The following is a 20,638-nucleotide window of genomic DNA, read 5'->3' as shown; positions in this document are numbered from 1 at the left end:
ATGGCATGCAAATATAAAACATGTCAACATCACACAATATCTTTAATTATCATTTAAACATTCTACCTGCCAAGGGCAATACACAGTTCGAGGACAATTTTTTTACCAATTGCATGGGCAAAACATTTAAATATTTTAACGACATCTCAGTATAGTCACCCTTGTTCAGATAATTGGTTTATTTCGCAACAAATGAACAAATTTTGACAAAATTTTCAAAACCAAAGTATATAAATAGAGCCAATAATGAGAACAGAACTTTTAATTTTAAAACGTTGCGTGAAGTTTATTTGTCCGGTGCCGTCAAAATATGTTCCTCGTGTCTATGATGGACTGCTCTTGGATCAGGTGGGCCTGTGATAAATCAAGTTAATTTATGTTAACATTTGTTGCATTGATAATTTAATAATGTTGATAATCTCACCATACAACCAATTTCCTTTTTCTGATCGAATGCTGACAGAGAACGGTGAATCCGCTGAAAAAGCAAAATATTCAAATGGTCAAGTTATTGTTTAGTAAAATATTTTTTACAGATCGAGTCAAAATCAAAATATCAGTTTCAAACATTACACTTTTACAAAATAAATTTAGAAAGTCATTTTACCTCCTGCAACGCTAATTTTCCATGCTCCCCATAAAACAAAGGCGGTCACAGGTAAAATTTGCCAATTCGCTCGGTAAGTTCCTTGGTATGCCTTCCATTGCCCTTTCAAAGCAGTTGCGATATATTGCATCGTTGAAACATTCTTTGGTGGGTACATCCAGTGACTCCACTGGGTTGGATAGCCATGCGAATATTTTGAATGTTTACCCATATTTCAAAAAAACTGAGATTCCCTTTTAAAAAAGCATTAAGTTTAATTGCAATTGGTTTTAAGTTTGCGTTTCTTTTTTAAACTTAATGAATTTTTGAAAATTTTACAGTTCGGAAAAATGATTTAAAATTAGGCTAAATCCGTAAAAACAGATAAAAATGAAACCCAATCTTTACGCAGTCACTCTTAACAAGTTTTTGACATTGATTGTTCGTTTAATATTCCTAAAAATCAACTAATTCCCGGCGGAAAAATATTTCCGTGTCTTAACTACCAACTGCGGAAGAAAACCGAATGACCTTCGTCCATCATGCGAATCAAATTTTAGAAACTTTTTCTTGAATTCTCTCGTTTATTATTCTCTCGCATAAAAATGGACACGTATTTTAATATTCGATGACCATGTGTTTTTTATTTCTTGTGGGTAATGCACGAGACAAATTATAAGTGTCACAAGCATATATAATTTAACAGCTTCTCTCATAAATTAGTTAAATATTTAATATTCTACTTTTAAACACGAACTGGGGACGAAATAAAACTGCGTGACGTGTCGCGTTAGCATCTTTATAAAGTCAAAGTGTTTTTTGATCTAGTTGAGAAAACCGGAGGGAATATGGCCCCTTAGTTTAATATAAAATTACAAAATATAAATTTAAAAGTAAAATAACCGTTCAGGCATTTGTTTACTTGCATTGCTATATCTGTATTTTATATTTTATTTTAGGTATAACAAATTTTAATTTATATTATCTACCGAAACATATGGCTGTCATGTCTACTTAACAGAGAACTTATAGAAATGAATTTGTTTTTCAGTTAACATATTGTGAAACTTATCATGCGACAACAAAATTTAAAGTAAATATGTGTTTATTTCTTGTACTGATACAGAGTAATGGAATATTATTAAATGATAGACTGTATATTGTTTGTCATGTTACTGTGTGTCAGTTATTGTTAAGTATCAGCCTAAATTCATTACGGGAACGAGTACAAACCGCAGGTGTTAAGGTGTACAGTGTGTTTTATGTGACAGTTACACACTTTACATTTTTGGTACACTTCCTTTAACTGTAATATTAATTTTTGTTAATCCACCATACTTGTTACTTGCTTATACAGCAGTCAACGTAAGCTTTTGATATATATATACAAATACTGTGACTGCTGTGCTAACACTTTGCCATCAACAATGGCGACTTATTTGAGATATGAAAGCGAAAAATACTTTGAAAACAGCAACGGGGAGAAAGAGAGATTCCCGAGTTTAATGGATGAAGAAAGCGTGGATTTATCAGTGATTGTTCCTTCTTATAATGAGGAGAAACGACTTCCTTTGATGATGGAGGAAGCGATTCTCTTCCTGGAGGCGAAATGTGAGAAATCGTCGAACTATAAATATGAGATTATTATCGTGGATGATGGAAGTAAAGATTCAACCACAAAAGTTGGTCAGAGTTTTGTGGAAAAATATGGTTCGGATAAAATCCGGGTTTTGACTCTGGAGAAGAACAGAGGGAAGGGAGGAGCTGTTAGACTTGGTATGATGAGCGCACGAGGCGAGCATTTGCTTTTCGCAGACGCAGATGGTGCCACAAAGTTCTCGGACATTGAGAAAGTTGAAACAAAATTAAATGATATAGACACTAAACCACATGGACGGGCATTAACTGTTGGATCTCGCGCACATTTGGAGAAAAACTCAATTGCTTCAAGATCAGTTTTTCGCACTTTTTTAATGAAATGCTTTCACCTTATCGTTTGGTTGTTGTGTGCACGCAGTGTTAAAGACTCACAGTGCGGGTTTAAACTCTTCACACGAAACGCTGCCCGTATATTGTTTCATAACCTTCATGTAGAAAGATGGGCGTTTGATGTCGAGTTATTGTATGTAGCTGAGGAGTTGAACATACCGATAGCAGAGGTGGCAGTTACATGGACAGAGATAGACGGCTCAAAAGTTGACCCCCTGTTTAGTGGGTTACAGATGGGAAAGGACATTGTATTGCTATGGCTACAATATCAACTTGGGTTATGGGTTATTAAAAAAAACATTGACTAAAATTTACTTCACTGCTTTGAGATTTATTTTCAGATGTAATTCAACTATAAGTGCTTTCTCTTTTGACTTTCTAAGCAGAAATTATGGCAGTGGAAAAATCCTTTGCATGAGTTTTTCAATATTAAGAGATAATTTTTAGCCCCACTTTACTACTTTAGCTGCTTTTACACATGTATTTTTCCCAGCTTTTTTTTAGTAATCTAGCCATAAAACAGCATGCTGTAATATGAGTTCACAAAGAACTTTATTTGACAAATAAGAATGTGGTTGTGCATGAAACTGTAATTGACTCGACAAATGTTTAGAAAATGCTGTGTGGAATTTCTTCAATAAGGCATAAGGCCTATCATCAAAACATTTTTTTTTTTTGAAATAATTTAATTTCTAATCAAGCAGTAATACTTATGTTAACATAGATATAGTATATAACGCATGTATTTATCAAAGGTTTAGGTTTAACATAGTAAACACAAATGACTTTTGATGGCTGCACGACACCGATTTTCTAATCAGAACTCCGGTAGTAGACTAGTAAATGTTATGTAAATCTGTAACAAAATATATCAAATGGCACTTGTTGGTTTAAACTATTATTACAAACTGATTTACTTGTGTTGTGCGATTACAAATTTTTTATTGGTAATGAATGGGAATTATTGCTACTGTAAGATCTTTATGTACCACCAATTACACATCACTGAATTACAGAAAATAATGTTATATATATCCCACAGCACCAAACACTTGGACGCAGGGTGTCACACAAACTATCACAAACTCTTTCACCAAGTTTACGACAAAACAAGACGAGTCAGCGGAAAATAGCGACCACGAGGAAACAATTGAAGCGATGAATAACGCAAGTCGTGATCGAACTACCGAGTTTCATTCCGTTCTAAAATCGCTTAAATCCAGACAGGTATAACTGTGTTTTAGAATAAAATTTGGTTTTCGAGACCGGTATAACTGTCTTTAATCCAAACCTTGTATTTTAAAACGAATATCACTTGGTTTTTATAACCTTACGAAATTGCGTGGAAATATTTATGGTGTGGAATGCTGGAGGTTTAATGTGGAAGATTTAAGAAATTTATATTTTATATTGTTTCTATTTTCAGTCCAATGGAACTTCTCCGCGTCCAACCGCGAAGCAATCACTTGCGCAAAGAAGTGAATTCACCAGATTTGCAAAGTATGTTCGTTATATATTTATGCTGTATTCATTACTGACAATAAACTAATGTTTTCAGACACATTGGACAAGATCTTTCAAAGACTTATGAGAAACTAGAAAAACTCACACTGTGTAAGTTGGCTGTATATAATTATCACAAGTAAAATACTAAAATGGTTATCTAATTCAATTTATCACAAAAATGTTAAAAGTTTTTGTGACCTATTGCCAATTTACATGGTGGTGCTAGGGTAGGCAGGCCCTCCTTGGACTTTCTTCACTGCATTAATCAGTAAGCATTTAAATATGTTTTATGTAATGCTTGTCGTACTATCCCTGCCTCCTTCGCATTTTAAATACTTTTGCAGCTATGCCAGCACCTCTAACATGTTTTCTATCCTCACAGTATGCAAAAAGCGAACATTATTTGATGACCGGCCCGTTGAGATACAAGAATTAACTTACATCATAAAACAAGATATCGATTCCTTAAAAAGAAAAATTCAACAATTAGAAGAAAATAAATCGCAAGCGAGCTCAAAACGAGATGCACAGAAACATTCAACGTCTATTGTTCGTACACTGAGGGTGAGGGTTTAGTTTATACTTTGAGTGACAGTATTTAGTTGGATTTTAGATTTTAACTATCAAAACACTATGGCGATTTTTAAAAACATATGTATATGTTTTGGTATTATTTTTAGTCAAGTTTTTTTAATTATTATACTTTATTCATATAATATGGAATATTTTTCTTATCAAACTGTGATGTTTTATATAATGAGTTGTTTCTTTTTAGTCAAAACTCGCAAATATGTCGGAAAATTTTAAATCTGTTCTTGAAGTCCGACGAGAAAATATGAAAAAACAAAAACTTCGCAAAGATCAGTTCAGTAGCTCCAACCTCAGCTCATCGATGCCGGTATCGGCCACACAAGGACATTGTAAGTGGAGCATGTGTAGTTGAGGTGTGGTTGGGGTGTGGTCCCAATAAATGACATTTTATTCGATATGAGTGAAGTCTTGCGGTGAGGCATGTAATTTTTTAGTCAAGACAAGTGGACCTGTGTTAAATACTTTTACTGTGGTATTTGGGGTATATCCCTAAAATAAGTTGTGTTTTGTATGGGTAAGGTCCTACAGGATGGAAATGGAATGCTCGTCATATAATAATTTGACCATAAAACACTTTTAAAACTGATACTGCAATATTAAATCGCTCTGTTATTCTTCAGTTGTGTGCTTATAAAGATACAAGATGTGCTTATAAAGATACATTGTAACAGAGCGATTTGTTTGGTTAAAATGGAATAGTTGCAAAGCAGTTAGTATTTTAAAAATACTGTACAGTAAGGACCCTAGGAAAATTTAAGACATAATTTTTCATCTCACAGCCCATGGTTCAGTTTTATTGATGGACGAACAACGTTCGACTTCCAATCCATCGGGTTCGGTTGCTATTTCTATGGATGGCGGTTCGTATTCACAGAACCAGACCGTGCAATTGGTCGAACAGCAAGATAGTTACATAACAGAGCGTGCAAGTACCATGGAAACAATAGAATCGACCATCGTGGAACTCGGAAATATCTTCCAGCAACTTGCAACCATGGTAAAGGAACAAGAAGAGCAAGTTATGAGGTGAGTGGAGGTGACAATTTCAGGGCTGCATGGCGTGTCAAGTTATCCCAATTTTAAAAACTTGCCACCACAAACCCTTACGGCTGACACTACAGTTTGTTCATAGAAACATATTTTTAAAATTTTAAGAAGTCTTTTTTTATTTTTTTAAGTCTGAATCTTCTGAAAATTGTTTTTTTTTTTGCTGTAAGATATTATTCAGACTTGTAATACACCATTCGGTAAATGAGTATACACAGGATTTCGTTTTTTTCACATCATATCTCTACACAGGATTGACACCAACGTAGAGGAAAGTGAATTAAACATCGAAGCTGCACACGGAGAAGTTCTCAAGTATTTTCAAGGCATCACCTCAAACAGATGGCTGATGATCAAAATATTTCTAATCTTAATTTCATTTTTTGTCGTTTTTGTCGTCTTCTTTGCTTAGCAATATAATATTTCTATTATTTTAGATCATATTAATATGCACAGATATTTTGCCACTCGCTCTGTGTAAAATAATAAACAAAGAAATATTCTTGTTACATCATAACTATACATTGTTTCTTTCAAAGACAACATTCTACCCAAAACATTGACGTTGAGACAATTCAGTATTTTCCGAAATGAAATTGTTTTATTTCAAATTCCATGCTTTATAGTTGGTGCACTTGTTGTATATATTAAACACAGAACCAGCAGAATACTATCACGCTTATAATAGAATATAAGTAGTGGTGCTCGTGTACAGGAGTATAGTGAATTCTTTGTAACTAAATTATTTTGTTGTCAATAAAAGATATGAATTTTAATTCATGCCGACTCCTGTTGTTACAATATTTTCAAACTGCATTCTGGACAAGATAACTAATTGCACTGACAGATATACATTGCTTAAAACAGTTATAGTCTTGTGTGTAGCAGTGCATCCTAAATCTGAACCCTTATAAGCAGATGTTGAATGCTGCAACCACTGCACTAGTTTCATTTCAAAGTATATTGTGAATAAGAGATAACCCACAAAAATGCAGTTAAAACCATTTTCTGGCTTAATTTGGGTAATAGAAACTAATTTTCAGCTCTAACGCACTGGGGTAAAACATTAATTTAATTGCAACCAATTGCTTAAGATGATTCACTGAGTACTGTGGCGAAGTGATTCGCACGCATGCCTTCTCAGAGAATATGGGTTCAAGGCCAGACACTGCTACTGTTAAGGGCATAACAGCCATTGCTTAGAAGCTACACATGTGGTTACTCGTAAAACAGCGTTTTAATAAAACAGAACAACCGGTGTTGGAACGACTGTCTTTGCCTCGCAGGAATAAGTAAGTTTCATTCTTGTGAAACCTCACAACCAATCGTCCTAAAATGATTAATAGTGGCACTGAATGCAAGTGGCAAGTTGACAAACATTCAAGCTTTTTCAATATCCAGGTAAATACAAACCAAACTGACCACAATGTGAACTGAAGTGACTACAAGTCACAATCGAACTTCTAAGATTCATTTTGTTCTCGCAGGTAAAACTCTGATATATGCAAACTTTTGTTTTCAAGAAGAAGTTTTATGGAAAGGAGTCATTTCCCCAACTATATCAATATTGTAGATAAATACAAGCAACCAAGTTTACCACAATGTGAACTGAATTTTACTTGACATTGCACAATTTCAATCGCCGCTTCAATTTACTGCAGTTTTAATCACTGGTTTAGGTACCATAGTTTATACAGTGAACTAAACTAATCAATTCTATGTGGGTGTGTAGTAATATCATAACAGGTCTCATAATATAAAAGTCTTGGCTATGAACTTTAAAGTAAGAATTCTATTCCCTAAAACATCAATTGATTGTAATTGTAAAGTCTTTCTGCAGGTTTACTCCAGGTTTACGGATTGTTAAAACTCTGAGGTTTTTATCGAAAGAATATCCGAGTGCTGTTGTGACTCCAGCTGTAAAAACAAGGGTTCATAGATTGGTTTGGGTTGTGTGGTCTATAGCAAAGCCAAACACTATGATCATGACCCCACAGTACTATATCAGATCATAATTAATACTGAATTCTTTATTTATCCAAAAGTTTACATCATATTGCCGACATAGCGCATCATACATAGTGACTTTATGCATAGGGGCCAAACTTTTATAAATGCGGGGGAGGCAGGAATAGTCAGACACACACTCAGACTCTTGTAAAACAAAACCAACCTATTACTGATTAATGCAGTAAAGATAATTTCATGATATGCCTGCCTACCCTGCCACCCCAAGTTTGGTTTCTACAGCTTCATACAACTAAAGTTCGAATAATATATCTGGTTATGACATCATAATCACCTGCTTCCACGGTAACAGTGGATGGTTGTTGTGTTCCCATGACAACCACTCGTTCCAACCAAGCTGAAGTTTCCCACAATGCAGTTGTGTTTAGTGACCTGTAAAAACATAGAAATAAAAAAAACATGATTTTCCAAAAAGAAACAAAGTTGGATTTGTTAAAATCACTTTGCTTTTAATTTTTTTTTCCGTAAAAACACAGTCTTTAGTAGCGCACGTAAGACCTTGTATGTATGTTGGCACATGACCCCAACACGCAGGGTGCTGCTGCAAGAACCTCACCAAATGTTAAAGTATGTTGCTTTCCGAAATATGGGCCAGTACCAATGTAAAACACACGTAATGTTACTACTATCCAACTGAAAAATTCAAAAAAACATGATTCTACCTCGAAGAAAGAATATTATTCTCGAATGTAAGTTTCTTGTAATTGTAAACTCCTTTCTTATAATCAAACGTGTGACCATCATCAAGGTAGATTTCTCCATCGGCTTTGCCCTGTGTATGATGTCATAATAAGTTTAAGATGTCACTGGTAAAAATAAAAAAAAATGAAAAATCTTCCACAAAAATACCTAGGAACTTGTAAGCGGGCGCGAACAGAATATGCGTCTTGTAACTACTAGCTTTTAAAAAAATGTTACTAGTTAGCTCTTTAAAGGTGTTTTAGAGTTAACAAAACAGCAACCTTGAATAGGTTGCACCATTTAAAAATCTCAATACACATTTTATAAAACAAAACTTAAATTTTATCATTTCACCAATATACTAAATTGTAAATTTTACCTTCTAAATTTCACATTCTATAATATAACAACTGTAATACAACCTGTGTGTTAAGCGCGACATACAAAGTGTATGGGTCGTGCGTCATCAATGCAGAACATCTTCGAACACGTAACTGTCGTGGTATGATGGTTCCTCCTTGCTGTAATACTGCTATCTGTGGATACATCAATGTGTTATATTCTACACATAAAGTTGTTCTTAACTATAAAAAGCCATGGTCACCCGACACTCTCACGTCTATATCATCAATGTGTTACATTCTACAAATAGTGGAGTTGGGTCAGAGAATATTTTTTGTGTGGGTTTATTTTGACATATTTACTCAAGTAGTATTTATCTCTAGCAGGTATAACAAACGTCGCTTTGCTGCTAATTCGCCTTTTTTAAATAATTAAAGAGAGAACTACTGTATTGGAAGAGAAATTGATGTCATGAATTAATTCTTAACTCATGGAGGCGATAAATCCTCTAATCAAGGAAATACATTATATACTTACTTTAGCCAGTGGTGTCGCCATAGAAATAGTATTAGGACTTGGGAAGAATTGATAAGACTTGACATCATACCAACCATTGTTGCCTAACAATAAACACAATTAACATGAATAATATAAGAAATATTTGAAGTCAATAAATGCAGCTCCACACCAACCAGTGAAAGAAATTTCCTTGAATTCTGGATGCTAAACTATAATAAGCAGTTATAAATAGCCATTTTAAATAAACAGACAAATCTATTCACAGCTATTTTAACGTTCTACCGCAAAGTCAAACTCGTGGTAACTCGTAAGCGAACACGAAATGTACAAAACAAAACACTTAATTAGGTGTTACTGTTATAATATAACAACTGTAGCTGCCACGCCTACAAGAATAAATTGAATTCATTTATTTGGGTGCTTTGGCAGATTTAAATCATTAACACATAATATTGTGCAAATACCTACTGGTAGAGTACACAGTTTACACTTATAATAAAAGTATGATAATTAAGTTACCTACACAGGCGTCTAAATTTTTAAAAGTACCCATAAGTTTTAAATAATAAGTTTATGCTCGGCAATTTTAAAGTTATTTTCGTTGTCACATTATTATCTGTTAGGCGCCTATGGTTACCTAACATAAGCTAAACAAGCACCCACCAGGCAAATATATTTGTGTGGCCCATGTTGACGCAGTAGCGATCGGTTTAACAAGCAACGCTGATCCAACCATGAACGAATCATCTTTTGCAAATAACTCGGTGTCTTTAGGGAATTCGTACCATAGTGGTCGCATGGTGGGTTCACCAGTGGTGTGAGATTGGTAGAATAAAGTGTACCTGCGTGGAGGGGGGGTGTTTAATGTGTACCTGTGGGGGGGTATGTTTAATGTGCACCTGCGTGGAGGGGGGTGTTTAATGTGTACCTGTGGGGGGGGGGTGTTTAATGTGTACCTGTGGGGGGTGTTTAATGTGTACCTGTGGGGGGTGTGTTTTGGTGTAAGGGGATAATGTGTACACCTGGTCAATACTAACATAGGAGTTGCACCAATAAGTGCTGTTGCAATGTGTAGATTGTTTTTTACTTTTTAAATTATTTTACAATACTAAAACAAAGGCACACGCTAGGGAAATGAAACATGAATTTTCTGGTAAGGTCAATACAACAGCACACGTATTCGAAACATTTGTCTGCATGCTCAAATGTTTCGGTTTAAAAATAAAACCATCTTTATGTTGGAATTTAATAATGAATTGGGTTTCAGTTTTAGAGCAAAACATTTGGAAATAAAGACAAATGTTTGTGTCATACTTATTCATATAGACTGTTGTTTAAACTGACAAAAAAATCATGTTTAAACATCTAATGTGTCCCTAGTTTCACTATTGTAAAAAAAATTGAAAAGTAGAAAACACTTTACACATTAGTCAATACTCGGCATTTATTGTTGCAACCCCTGAAGTACTTTACAAACTTACAGTTTTGAACCAAAACTACTGAAATTATTCCAAATTTCAACACAACTACAGCACAAGACCAGCATGACATCAGTTTTAACAGCAAGGACGTTTAAACAAACTGTATGAAACCACCTACCAGAATGGCATGAGTTCATAACGTTCCCTTATAGCTCCTCGTATAGCTGACTTGTATTGTTCATCATACAACCAAGGTTCGCGACGTGAGGTATCGATATGAGCATGGGCTCGGAAGAAAGGTTGATACGCAGCTGCTTGATACCAACGTGTGAGCAACTCTGGGTCGGGGTTCTTGAAAAAACCTCCAACGTCAGCTGAAATTTGAAAAACAGTGTGAGGGTTGTATTTGTTACAAAACACCCATGTTTGAACCCGCAGCGCGAGGATAAACAAGTAAGTTTCATTCATTTGTTCATGTGTATTTATTATATTATTATTATATACATGTTTAGGAAGTTTATTTATTAAATAAATAATTTTTTAATAATGTGTTCAATAATTCTGTTTGGATCAGATTTAGTAAAAACATTGTTTATGATTAGTGATTATTTTATTTTTATCTAAAATTTTAAACTTCGGCGATGTTAGGATAAAGGAAGTAATCTTAACATTTGATATCTGGGATCTCAATATAGGTTTACTACACGAGGAACAAATCAAATGATGGGAATGCTGGAAGCTCTCCCAATGAGTAGGGTGTATTTGTGGATTAACGTTTCGGAATTAAAACCTCTTTAGCAATGTATCTATAATATACAAAGCATTACTATATAAACATAAACAAGTACTTACCCCCACAGTGAGATATACCACACAAACCAATGGTAAGTAACATTGGTACACTGAACTCTAGATGTCCCCACTCAGCTGTGTTGTCACCAGTCCACATTGCACCTGTATATAAATATATATTATGTAGATGCTAAGATATTGTATAGTAAACACTAGACACTACTCTATATTAGAGCCCGACCGATATTACTTTTTTTCAAACCGATACCGATATTTTGTAAATTTCAGTTGCCGATAACCGATATTTTAATGCACCTAAAAAACTTGACTGAATAAAACGGAAAAATCTGATATAGCTACTAAAAATCAACTAACAGGCTTAATTATTATTAATTAGTTAGTTATTAGTAAAGTTATAATTACTTAATTGGTTAATTTGTAATTTTTTTAAATAAATGGGCCGTTTTTTGCCCTCGCCGATAATTGGTAAATCACCAAAAATGCGGCCGATATATCGGCTAACCGATAATCGGTCGTGCTCTACTCTGTAGATGCTAGTATGTTGTATAGTAAACACTAGACACTACTCTATATAGGGGATATGTGAACATTAGACAGGGGGAACTATTTGGCTTGGCTGTACATAGCCCTTGTCGCCCACATTTAGGAAAGCGATAGGCTTCAACTTCTGGTAAGGTCCAATTAATAGCACCCTGGGTGTTGGGGTAATGGCCCAAATCCAGCTGGCATACCACACTATGGGACCTCACCCACGTAGAATGGAACATGTCATATCGCATAATAAACAAATAAATCGGATCTTGCCACCCAATATTACAACATTTAACGGGACGGATAAATTTTACTTGATAACATTAAAACCATTTTTCTGAATTTTTGTCACCAAAAACACCAGATAGAGAACCAGTAGATCAAGATCTGGTCAATTTTCCTAAAACCATACAAACCATATTTCTGTGTTCCAATATAGAATGCACGAGACAAAACAAACGGACGTTCGTTTCCACTCGATCTTGCTATTTGTCCATCAACAGTTGACATTTGCTGTAAATAAGAACTTTAAATTAACTATAAGATTGACTACGATTTGACAAATGTGGCCAAATTTAACACCTGTGCCTTATTTTGGAAATAATAGAATATTTGTAATTAGGTCTATGGCTTTACCACATAATAGAAACTATTTTTAACAGCAATATAGCTTTGCCATAAGATCAAATATGCATGGAGTCTTGCAGCTTGTTTAGCAATGGGATTTACTACAAGCTTGGCACATTATCCAAGATTTGACAAATAACACGGAAACATATTGGTGCAAACTAACAATTTAATCTTAGTGTTAAATCATGTTTTATAGCACAATATGTTACTCTGTAACATTACATCATCTATATAGATCTATACACAAACTCCATACCTGTAATATCCCATACATATTATGCATGTGTCTATGTTCCCAACCCCCGCCATGCTTGATATCTTTATGCATGGTGATCTCAGGTCCATTAAACACACTTGGTTCGTTCATATCATTCCATGTGAATAAGTTTAATGTGGATCCCTTGTATATATCAGGTGTGAATTGGCTCGCCCACCATTCTCTGCCATAACATACATGGTTGAAATGGGTTTATAAATGTTTACCAAAATCTTGTATAATACGCCACCAATGTATATTATACAAGGTTAACATAAAAGTACAGGAAAGACAACTAATATGATATTATTTTTGTAACACGCATATTAGCTTTGATGTATGCTAACTGCTTTACTTTTACTTTTTCAGTTACTTTAAAACTACACAAAAACAGCCCAATCGCAGAACTTAAATGTTTTAAGATGCACAAAATACACCAAAATAACTTTTGATTTATGTTTATTTTTCCCCTGTCTGCCACAAAATTAAAAATGCGTTTGTATTATGATACATACAGCCCAGTACTTACCTAACTTCTGGTAAAGTGAAATCGAGATAAGCAGAATCACCCGGCCAACACCAACCTTTGAATTCGCCGCCATCTTTGTTTTGAATGAAATATCCTTTTGCTTGTGCCTCGCTGTGGAACATAGGCAAGTCATGTTACAGAATATTTATATGTATACGGTCATAGGGGCCTAACATGGGTATGTAGGATTGTAGGATATGCATACATCAGGCAGGCCCTGGAATAACCTAGGTTCACATACTGGTTAATTGGAAAAACGCACCTATTAATGATGATAAACTTGACCAAATAACACCCTGGTTTTTCAAAAGATAGACATAGTCACATAAAAGACTATTAATATTTTAGCAGTTTGGTGTAATGGTTGAGAAATGCCAAATTCCAAGCCAAAAGTGTCTTGTTCTTATCTGGACCTTGCAATAGCTTCAGCAGCCTAGATATCACACTGCAATAGCCGCAGCACCCACAATTAAAGTGTGGAAACAAATGTGGGGAGTTTTATATTATATTACACCCACAAGTATAATAACAATAGAAATCCTATATTACCGGTATATATGATAGTTGGAGTCAGTTTTAATATGAGGATCAATAATAGTAACCATCTTTCTTCCTTTGGCTGCAATGTCATCTTGCATCTTGATGGGGTTGGGAAATTTCAATGTGTCCCATGTAAAGTACCTGTATATATAGGAATATATCTCATTATACTTGGGTTGACAACCATAACACTGGTCAGGCACATGTATCATAAACAAGAGGCACAGAATTTAGTGCTTGATACTGTTGTTATAGTTCATTGGGAAAGATATATTAGTTGCCACTAACTGGATTGTAGCAACATAGATGTAGTGGTTAATGGGCCAACTATTGCCTGCATTTTTGTCACACCAAGCTGTGGAACTTACCATTACAGTATGGTTTAATATTTAATTAAAAACTTTAAACAAGACATTTTTTTGCAAACTGTATTTTCCTAAATTAGGACATTCTATTTAATTTCAGCTTGTTGCTCAAAATAAACTTTAAAACTGCAAAAGAAAATTGACAAAGTTTACTTAAAAAATAAAAAGTCTTAAAGTCAGTAACTAAACTTCAATGAAAATTGCCAAATAGAGATGCGGAAAAATTGCAAAATTAGTAAAACTATAACTCACACAAAGCAAGGATGATTTAAACTCACCTTTTACCATCGGTATGCTCAATGTCGAGCCATAAACAATCATAGGGAATGTCATGTTCATCAAACGCAGCATCCACTGTCTTCACATCTTCCTCATCTTTGTAATTCCATCTGGTAAAAAAATATATAGTAGGACAGGAAAAGACGGGTCATCTTTTTAGTCCATATCAAAACATCCTGATCGAGTTTGAAACAATTAACAACAGTCTATGGGAGTCGTGAAGATCAGATTTTATAATTCTTTAAAAGTTCTTTGTTTACTACTAAATGGGACGAGAAAACACAATAAAAAGTGTCCCATCTTTTCCCATCCTACCAAAATACCAGGATGAAGGAACTAACATTGGTGATACAGACTTCAGACAAGCTTGGCCCCACATCCATATCTCACCTGCTTTGATGATAAGCAATCGACCACTTGGGTGGGAAGTAGGTTGTCCCTGTTAGCTTGGTGTATTGACGCATGACATCACGAGGTGAAGGACCAACCATGAAGTAAATATCGATCACTCCACTTTCGGACATCCAGTGTATGTTCACCTGTATGGTGAGAAACATATTTGGCTATATCAGCGAAAAGTAGGAGTAGTTAGGGTGAAGGGGTTGACATTATATGTTATGAAATCAGTCTCATCCCTGTTTGTTTTACACGTCTTATACATATGTTTATGTAATGAGTGCAACGTTAGGGGTTTCAAGAGTAAACCAGCCTGTTTTAGAATCACAGTTTTACGCCTGACACAAGCTTTACTCTAATGTTAAACATCCACACAGCCAAAGTATATTTGGCATGAGGTTTCATAAGTTTGACATGTCATAGCATTTTAGTGTCATAGCATTTTAATAAAGACATAAAATAAACCTAATACGAAAAATAAGCTTTGATCTCAAAAATGAATGCAAATAAACCCTAGATTGACATTTCATACCATTCTATACTTCAAAACACCCAGTTACAAGAATAATGTGTTACCAATACACATACACCATGTACCACACACCTCAGGTACATTTTCCTGCCCTGCAAAATAACTGAACACGGATCCCAAGACACCCTTGTTGTCCTCGCTTGAATCAACGTCTATCCACGTCTCAGCGGAGTTCAACCAAAGTAATCCAACTGTACGTTTTGCGCTGTGTATGGAGAATGTTTAATTACTTTGGATCATGTAACTTACAATTTGCGGGTGACTGTGTTATATTTTGGAAAATCATTTCTAAAACACAATAATGACACCATTTGGAATAAAATATTTTGTTGATAAATTTTAAATCAAACAACTGAAGCAGATGCAACTTCTAAGTAATTAAGTGTCTACATGGAGATTTACTGAACTGAATAAAAGCGTTATACTCATGGTAATGAACTGTTATACAGCCAAAATATACAGCCAAAAACTTTGTGTCAACTGAGGACATTATATTGTAAAAGTGTCTACAGTACCACAAATAGTAGCAACCCATTAACCCAAGGTCTGCCTTTAAAGTTCATAAACACCGGTATGTAAGTCCCTCTAAATACATCAAAACTAACTTGTGTCCGATCATGAAAGGTATAGATCCATACAAAGCAGCACGACTGTTCAAATCATATTCAAACACATCCAAGTTATAAAGTCTGTAAGGTTCCGATCCAATTGTTGATGACAAAGCAAGTCTATCGGCGTGTTCGGGTATCCCATACACATGATTGAAGTTCACAAATGATGTGTCAAGTCCAATTGATTCAGGTCCTATTGAATGAATTGGTTAAAATGATAATGACATTTCTTCTACTGTGGCCAGGTTGTTAAATAAATGTAGAACCATTACAACATATTAGTGATCATTGGTTATTAGCATAGACGTTAATTTCCTACACTGGGTTAACTACTGCGATATACTAGTGAATCGTAACTATCTCAAATAAGGTTTAACTAAGGAACCAGCGGTGAGCCTTGAACCCCAACCCTTCCTTACACCATCCAGATTGAGGAAGCGCTAAGTCGTAAAATCTTGGGTAAGCCAAGCGCCAAGCACAGATTAAGCTACAATGTCCAGCTACCCAGAAACCAAGCACAAAGCTAATAACGTCATCAAAAGTAAAATTAAAATAAAGGTTAATAACAGTGACAAGCTTTTGAGTTCATGTTCACTTCAACACACCTTCACACACCATCTCACCTCTTGGTTTACTATCCCTGTGTGTTTTAAACGTTTCCTCCCACATTCCGGGTTCATCATCAGGATCAGGTTTGTCTTCCTTCGTTTCTTCAATCTTTTCAACTTCTTCGGGATTATCAAGATTTTCCTGAAAAATATATTTTTAACATCGTTGCAGCCATTACATTGCATAATAAATATCTATCAGTTTATCTACACATTGTAATAAGTTCAGTGGCAAGCACACGAATGTGAGCCACAATAAATGTATTGATGTTAATACAAGTCTACAGGTATTTGTGTATTGTAGGCTAGATAAACTATATAAAAGTTACCTCTGGTGTTAGTTTCGTTTCTTCCTTTACAGGTTCTTCAGTTGGACTGAGAGTGAAATTACAAGATTATTGAATATAAGACATAGAAAAGAAGAAGAATTTAGTACAATATTCTTTGCATGTCAATGTCATTGTGCTTTGTCAAATACCCTGCACCAACACTGTGAGTGACACAAGCAATATTACATAACATACACAGATACTAAACATTCCTATTACTAACTGAAGTTGCAATGGTTTAAAAGTAGTGTTGTACAGAATCATTTCAAAAAAAGATTTGGCTAAAACTGAATATTTGGGTATTTACTCGAATAAATTCGTCTGAATCTTCGTCAGAAAAAATAATAATGTCATCGCAACATGTGGCTACCATGGGTAAACGACATGACGTAGTGTGGAATGTGGGAAAACACTTTTTTTCGCTGATATAGCGGAATAAATTTGCAATACAAAACTTCGGTACATCACTATTCAACTAAAGTTCCGTTGTTACAATAATACACCTTTTCTACACAAGCTTATCCTTCCCACAAACACTGCCTCAATAAATACCTCAACTAAAAATTAACGAAAAAAAACAAGAAAAAACAAGTACCATGAAAACCATGCACAGTATATAGAACGTAAAGTTGGTACAACTTCCTCACTTGTCTGTACTGACTCAACTGCATCACTGGTATTAGAAGAGACGCTGGGAAATGATAACACTCATAATTTTGAATAATTTTTCTTAAAAACTTTTATTTAAAAAACTTACGGTTTTGGAACTGGTTTTTCTCGTAGATGTTCAACTTTCAATAAATGTCGAGAATTGATGCTGAACACGGGTTCCTGGTCGTCAAAGATATCCAATCGGAATGGATCGCACACCACTACTGCACTCACACTTGGGTTATTGGATAATCTTAAAGTGATTGTTTGGTTTTGAGGGTTTTGCTCGACAAGGAAACTGTGGAGAAAACAAAGTTTTATAATAGTAATGTCCGAGGGTCAGGGTTGCGGAAGTTGTAAATCTGGACGGTGAACTTTTATTGAAAATTTGGACTAATATGTTTTAAACATGTCTGATACTTGAACTACCAAATCTTGTTATAAATTGTATTATTGACTATAACCATAGCCACTGTCTAGTGCGGGCACCGGTGTAATAGGGCTTTATGGCTGCAATTTAATGTTTTTAGGGGCGCCAATCTTTAAACCTGACATTACATGCGTTGCTCATTTGGCAACATTGTTTGGGATTTTATGAAAGTGTTTATCGAAAAGGAAAAATGACAAATAATAAATGTTTTTAATGTGACCAACTGTAGGTAGTAATTCTTCACACATATAGTACTGTGGGGTTAGGAATACTTCATAATATCCCAGATTTCCTAAAAATATTTTGGGTTTACTACCAAATGGGCCAATAAAACATTCTACCCCAATCTACTATATATATAATATTAATATATATAAATAAAACAAATACAAATACTTACTTCTGTACACCAACGTCATGTATTGTATTGGGAACTTCATATCTTGGTTTGATCGGAGACAATTCATTAATTCTTAATCTAATCATCCCATCTTCGAGTGCGTAAATATCCAGTGTAAACGGGATATTGTTGTCATTGTTACGAATATCCAGATATACATGATTGTCTGTTACACTTCGTAATGATGAAAACACCGCTACGTAAGGAGAACGCTCTGGTTTATAATTGCGCTGCCGTCTGTAAATAAGTATAATATATATTAAATATATTCAATTTTTAAGATTGGTATTACTATTGGGTTTAGGTTTTTATAAAATAGACCAAATATATACATATATATATATATATATATATATATATTATTTTTATTAATTTTTTTTATTTATAATTGTAGTAACAGTTTGTATACTTAGTCATTTTAGAAATATTACTACCCTAGTACCCATATAAAGCAAGCACAACTAGTTACATTTTGAGTTTAACAAAATATAGACAGGAAATTAAGATGACAAATTTAATCAATTCAAATAACTCACTGGCAAAATGAGCTTTGGTCGCATTTTTTAAAGTTGCCTTGTTCAAATGATTCCGCCTCTTGCACCACCATAGTTGCCATGACGACGAGAAGTAATTTGAACCTGAAGATTATTTTACAACCATTTTATTTTATGTTAGATAAAAATCAAGCTATATAAATATATTAAGTCAATAAAACAGTTACATAAGGTGTTTATAATCTTCATAACATAACTGTAATAATATTAAGTTAAAAACTTATTTATTTCTAAATTAAAAATAAATACCTGGTCTGCAACATACAACATAACAGGCTTTTAAGCATTCTGCAGATTCAAATATATGAACAGTCAAATTTTGGCAAAAAATAAAATAAAAAATGCCTATGATGGCCTAAACTGCTGAAAAATTAATGTGAAATATTTAAATCGTAACAAATGGCAAGATAAACTGCATGATTATTTATAAAATATGAAAGTTTGGCGTCTATACGTCGTTTAGAAAAGGAACAAACTGCTCAAGAGGAAGACAAGACTACTTGAACTTCACGTTGTGAAGCACGGGGCACCCAAGGACAAAATTATCTGCACCACTCTTTTTAAAAAACGTAAGATCAATTTTACTTTTGCATGATTACGTAAAATAAAGCTAAAAAGCCGAGCACGCCATTGACATTTAAACTACAGACCTACGAACGAAAACTCTTAATCTGAACGTGTCGTAATTCTCTTCTTGCAAAATCTTTCAGCTGATGTCCCACGTCACGTTGTTCTGCAAAATATTAGTAGTGACGTTTAATCGCATGGTCCCAACTGTGGGACCAAATTAAAAGCAGTTGGGTAATTATAAAAGCTATAGTACCGTTCATTATCTCTTGATTGTGAACCAAAATTAAAATGTCAGTTTAGAAGAAACAAAATTTTAAATTGGCGTAAAACACCAATAATCCTGCACCGTGACACAGTGGTTTGCGCGAATGTCTTTAACCCTTGCTACGTCATTTTTAGACTAGTTTTTATAAGAGGCAGACGTCACCACTGTTTATAATGACGTCATCATTACTTACGTAAATAAGGCCGAACCAAGCTCTACAATGTTTAACATTTTTTTAAAAGTTCCAACACAGTCTGACTTCAGGGCTGAGCAACCACATTCAAGGATGCAACCGTACCCGATACCATTGACTGTATATCTGAGTAAAATAAATACAGAATAAAATAAATGTATAAACAAAACACCCGTGTTATACGAATGAAACTCACGCAGACTTCGTTTTCCCCAACTGCAAACGTGTGTGGTAATTTCTTAAAAGAATTTCCAGGTCAGAACTCTTAATAAAAACTTCGTTACCGTGAAAACCGTGCATGACAGTTTCTCACACTATGGTTCAAGCAACCTATCGTATACATATACACCAGGTGTGTTACATAAATAAGACAACTATTTAACTAACTTAAACTGTAGGACACCTGGTGTGTCAAAGCCTCAAGCCAAGCCATGATGAATCCAAAC

General features: G+C 34.6%; 4 protein-coding genes across 5 annotated transcripts; 2 read left to right on the top strand and 2 right to left on the bottom strand.

Moving 5' to 3' along the window:
- Nucleotides 1-161: 161 nt before the first annotated feature.
- Nucleotides 162-1,079, bottom strand: LOC149729339 (uncharacterized). Its single transcript, XM_089885975.1, has 3 exons — nucleotides 608-1,079; nucleotides 425-478; nucleotides 162-354 (listed from the first exon to the last, which is right to left on the bottom strand). The coding sequence occupies exons 1-3, from the start codon at nucleotides 816-818 to the stop codon at nucleotides 287-289; spliced, it is 333 nt and encodes a 110-aa protein (XP_089742101.1). The 5' UTR covers nucleotides 819-1,079; the 3' UTR covers nucleotides 162-286.
- An 832-nt stretch (nucleotides 1,080-1,911) lies between these two features.
- On the top strand, nucleotides 1,912-3,248 carry LOC149729338 (dolichyl-phosphate beta-glucosyltransferase-like). The gene has a single exon (XM_089885970.1). The coding sequence runs from the start codon at nucleotides 2,014-2,016 to the stop codon at nucleotides 2,881-2,883; it is 870 nt and encodes a 289-aa protein (XP_089742096.1). The 5' UTR covers nucleotides 1,912-2,013; the 3' UTR covers nucleotides 2,884-3,248.
- A 17-nt stretch (nucleotides 3,249-3,265) lies between these two features.
- On the top strand, nucleotides 3,266-6,495 carry LOC149729337 (syntaxin-5-like). Its single transcript, XM_089885963.1, has 8 exons — nucleotides 3,266-3,403; nucleotides 3,618-3,802; nucleotides 4,002-4,075; nucleotides 4,134-4,189; nucleotides 4,464-4,645; nucleotides 4,857-5,001; nucleotides 5,452-5,698; nucleotides 5,972-6,495. The coding sequence occupies exons 1-8, from the start codon at nucleotides 3,367-3,369 to the stop codon at nucleotides 6,129-6,131; spliced, it is 1,086 nt and encodes a 361-aa protein (XP_089742089.1). The 5' UTR covers nucleotides 3,266-3,366; the 3' UTR covers nucleotides 6,132-6,495.
- Nucleotides 6,496-7,311: 816 nt separating this feature from the next.
- Nucleotides 7,312-19,547, bottom strand: LOC149729336 (neutral alpha-glucosidase AB-like). 2 transcript variants are annotated; one of them, XM_089885940.1, is made up of 23 exons: nucleotides 19,414-19,547; nucleotides 19,147-19,248; nucleotides 18,611-18,847; nucleotides 17,887-18,078; nucleotides 17,725-17,820; nucleotides 17,130-17,175; nucleotides 16,816-16,942; nucleotides 16,187-16,385; nucleotides 15,654-15,786; nucleotides 15,044-15,192; nucleotides 14,653-14,763; nucleotides 14,019-14,150; nucleotides 13,470-13,580; nucleotides 12,941-13,124; nucleotides 12,471-12,567; nucleotides 11,563-11,664; nucleotides 10,889-11,084; nucleotides 9,953-10,131; nucleotides 9,308-9,390; nucleotides 8,851-8,964; nucleotides 8,410-8,519; nucleotides 8,022-8,119; nucleotides 7,312-7,636 (listed from the first exon to the last, which is right to left on the bottom strand). In XM_089885940.1, the coding sequence occupies exons 1-23, from the start codon at nucleotides 19,449-19,451 to the stop codon at nucleotides 7,527-7,529; spliced, it is 2,946 nt and encodes a 981-aa protein (XP_089742066.1). In that variant the 5' UTR covers nucleotides 19,452-19,547; the 3' UTR covers nucleotides 7,312-7,526. The 2 variants fall into 2 exon arrangements, with proteins under 2 accessions (XP_089742066.1, XP_089742067.1); XM_089885941.1 differs by lacking the exon at nucleotides 17,725-17,820.
- Between the last annotated feature and the right edge of the window lie 1,091 nt (nucleotides 19,548-20,638).

The sequence above is a fragment of the Ciona robusta genome, chromosome 10, assembly GCF_009617815.1.
Source record: "Ciona robusta chromosome 10, ASM961781v2".
Taxonomy (NCBI): domain Eukaryota; kingdom Metazoa; phylum Chordata; class Ascidiacea; order Phlebobranchia; family Cionidae; genus Ciona; species Ciona robusta.
The sequence above is the reverse complement of the archived record's forward strand: the minus strand, read 5'-3'. Positions and strand labels throughout refer to the sequence as shown.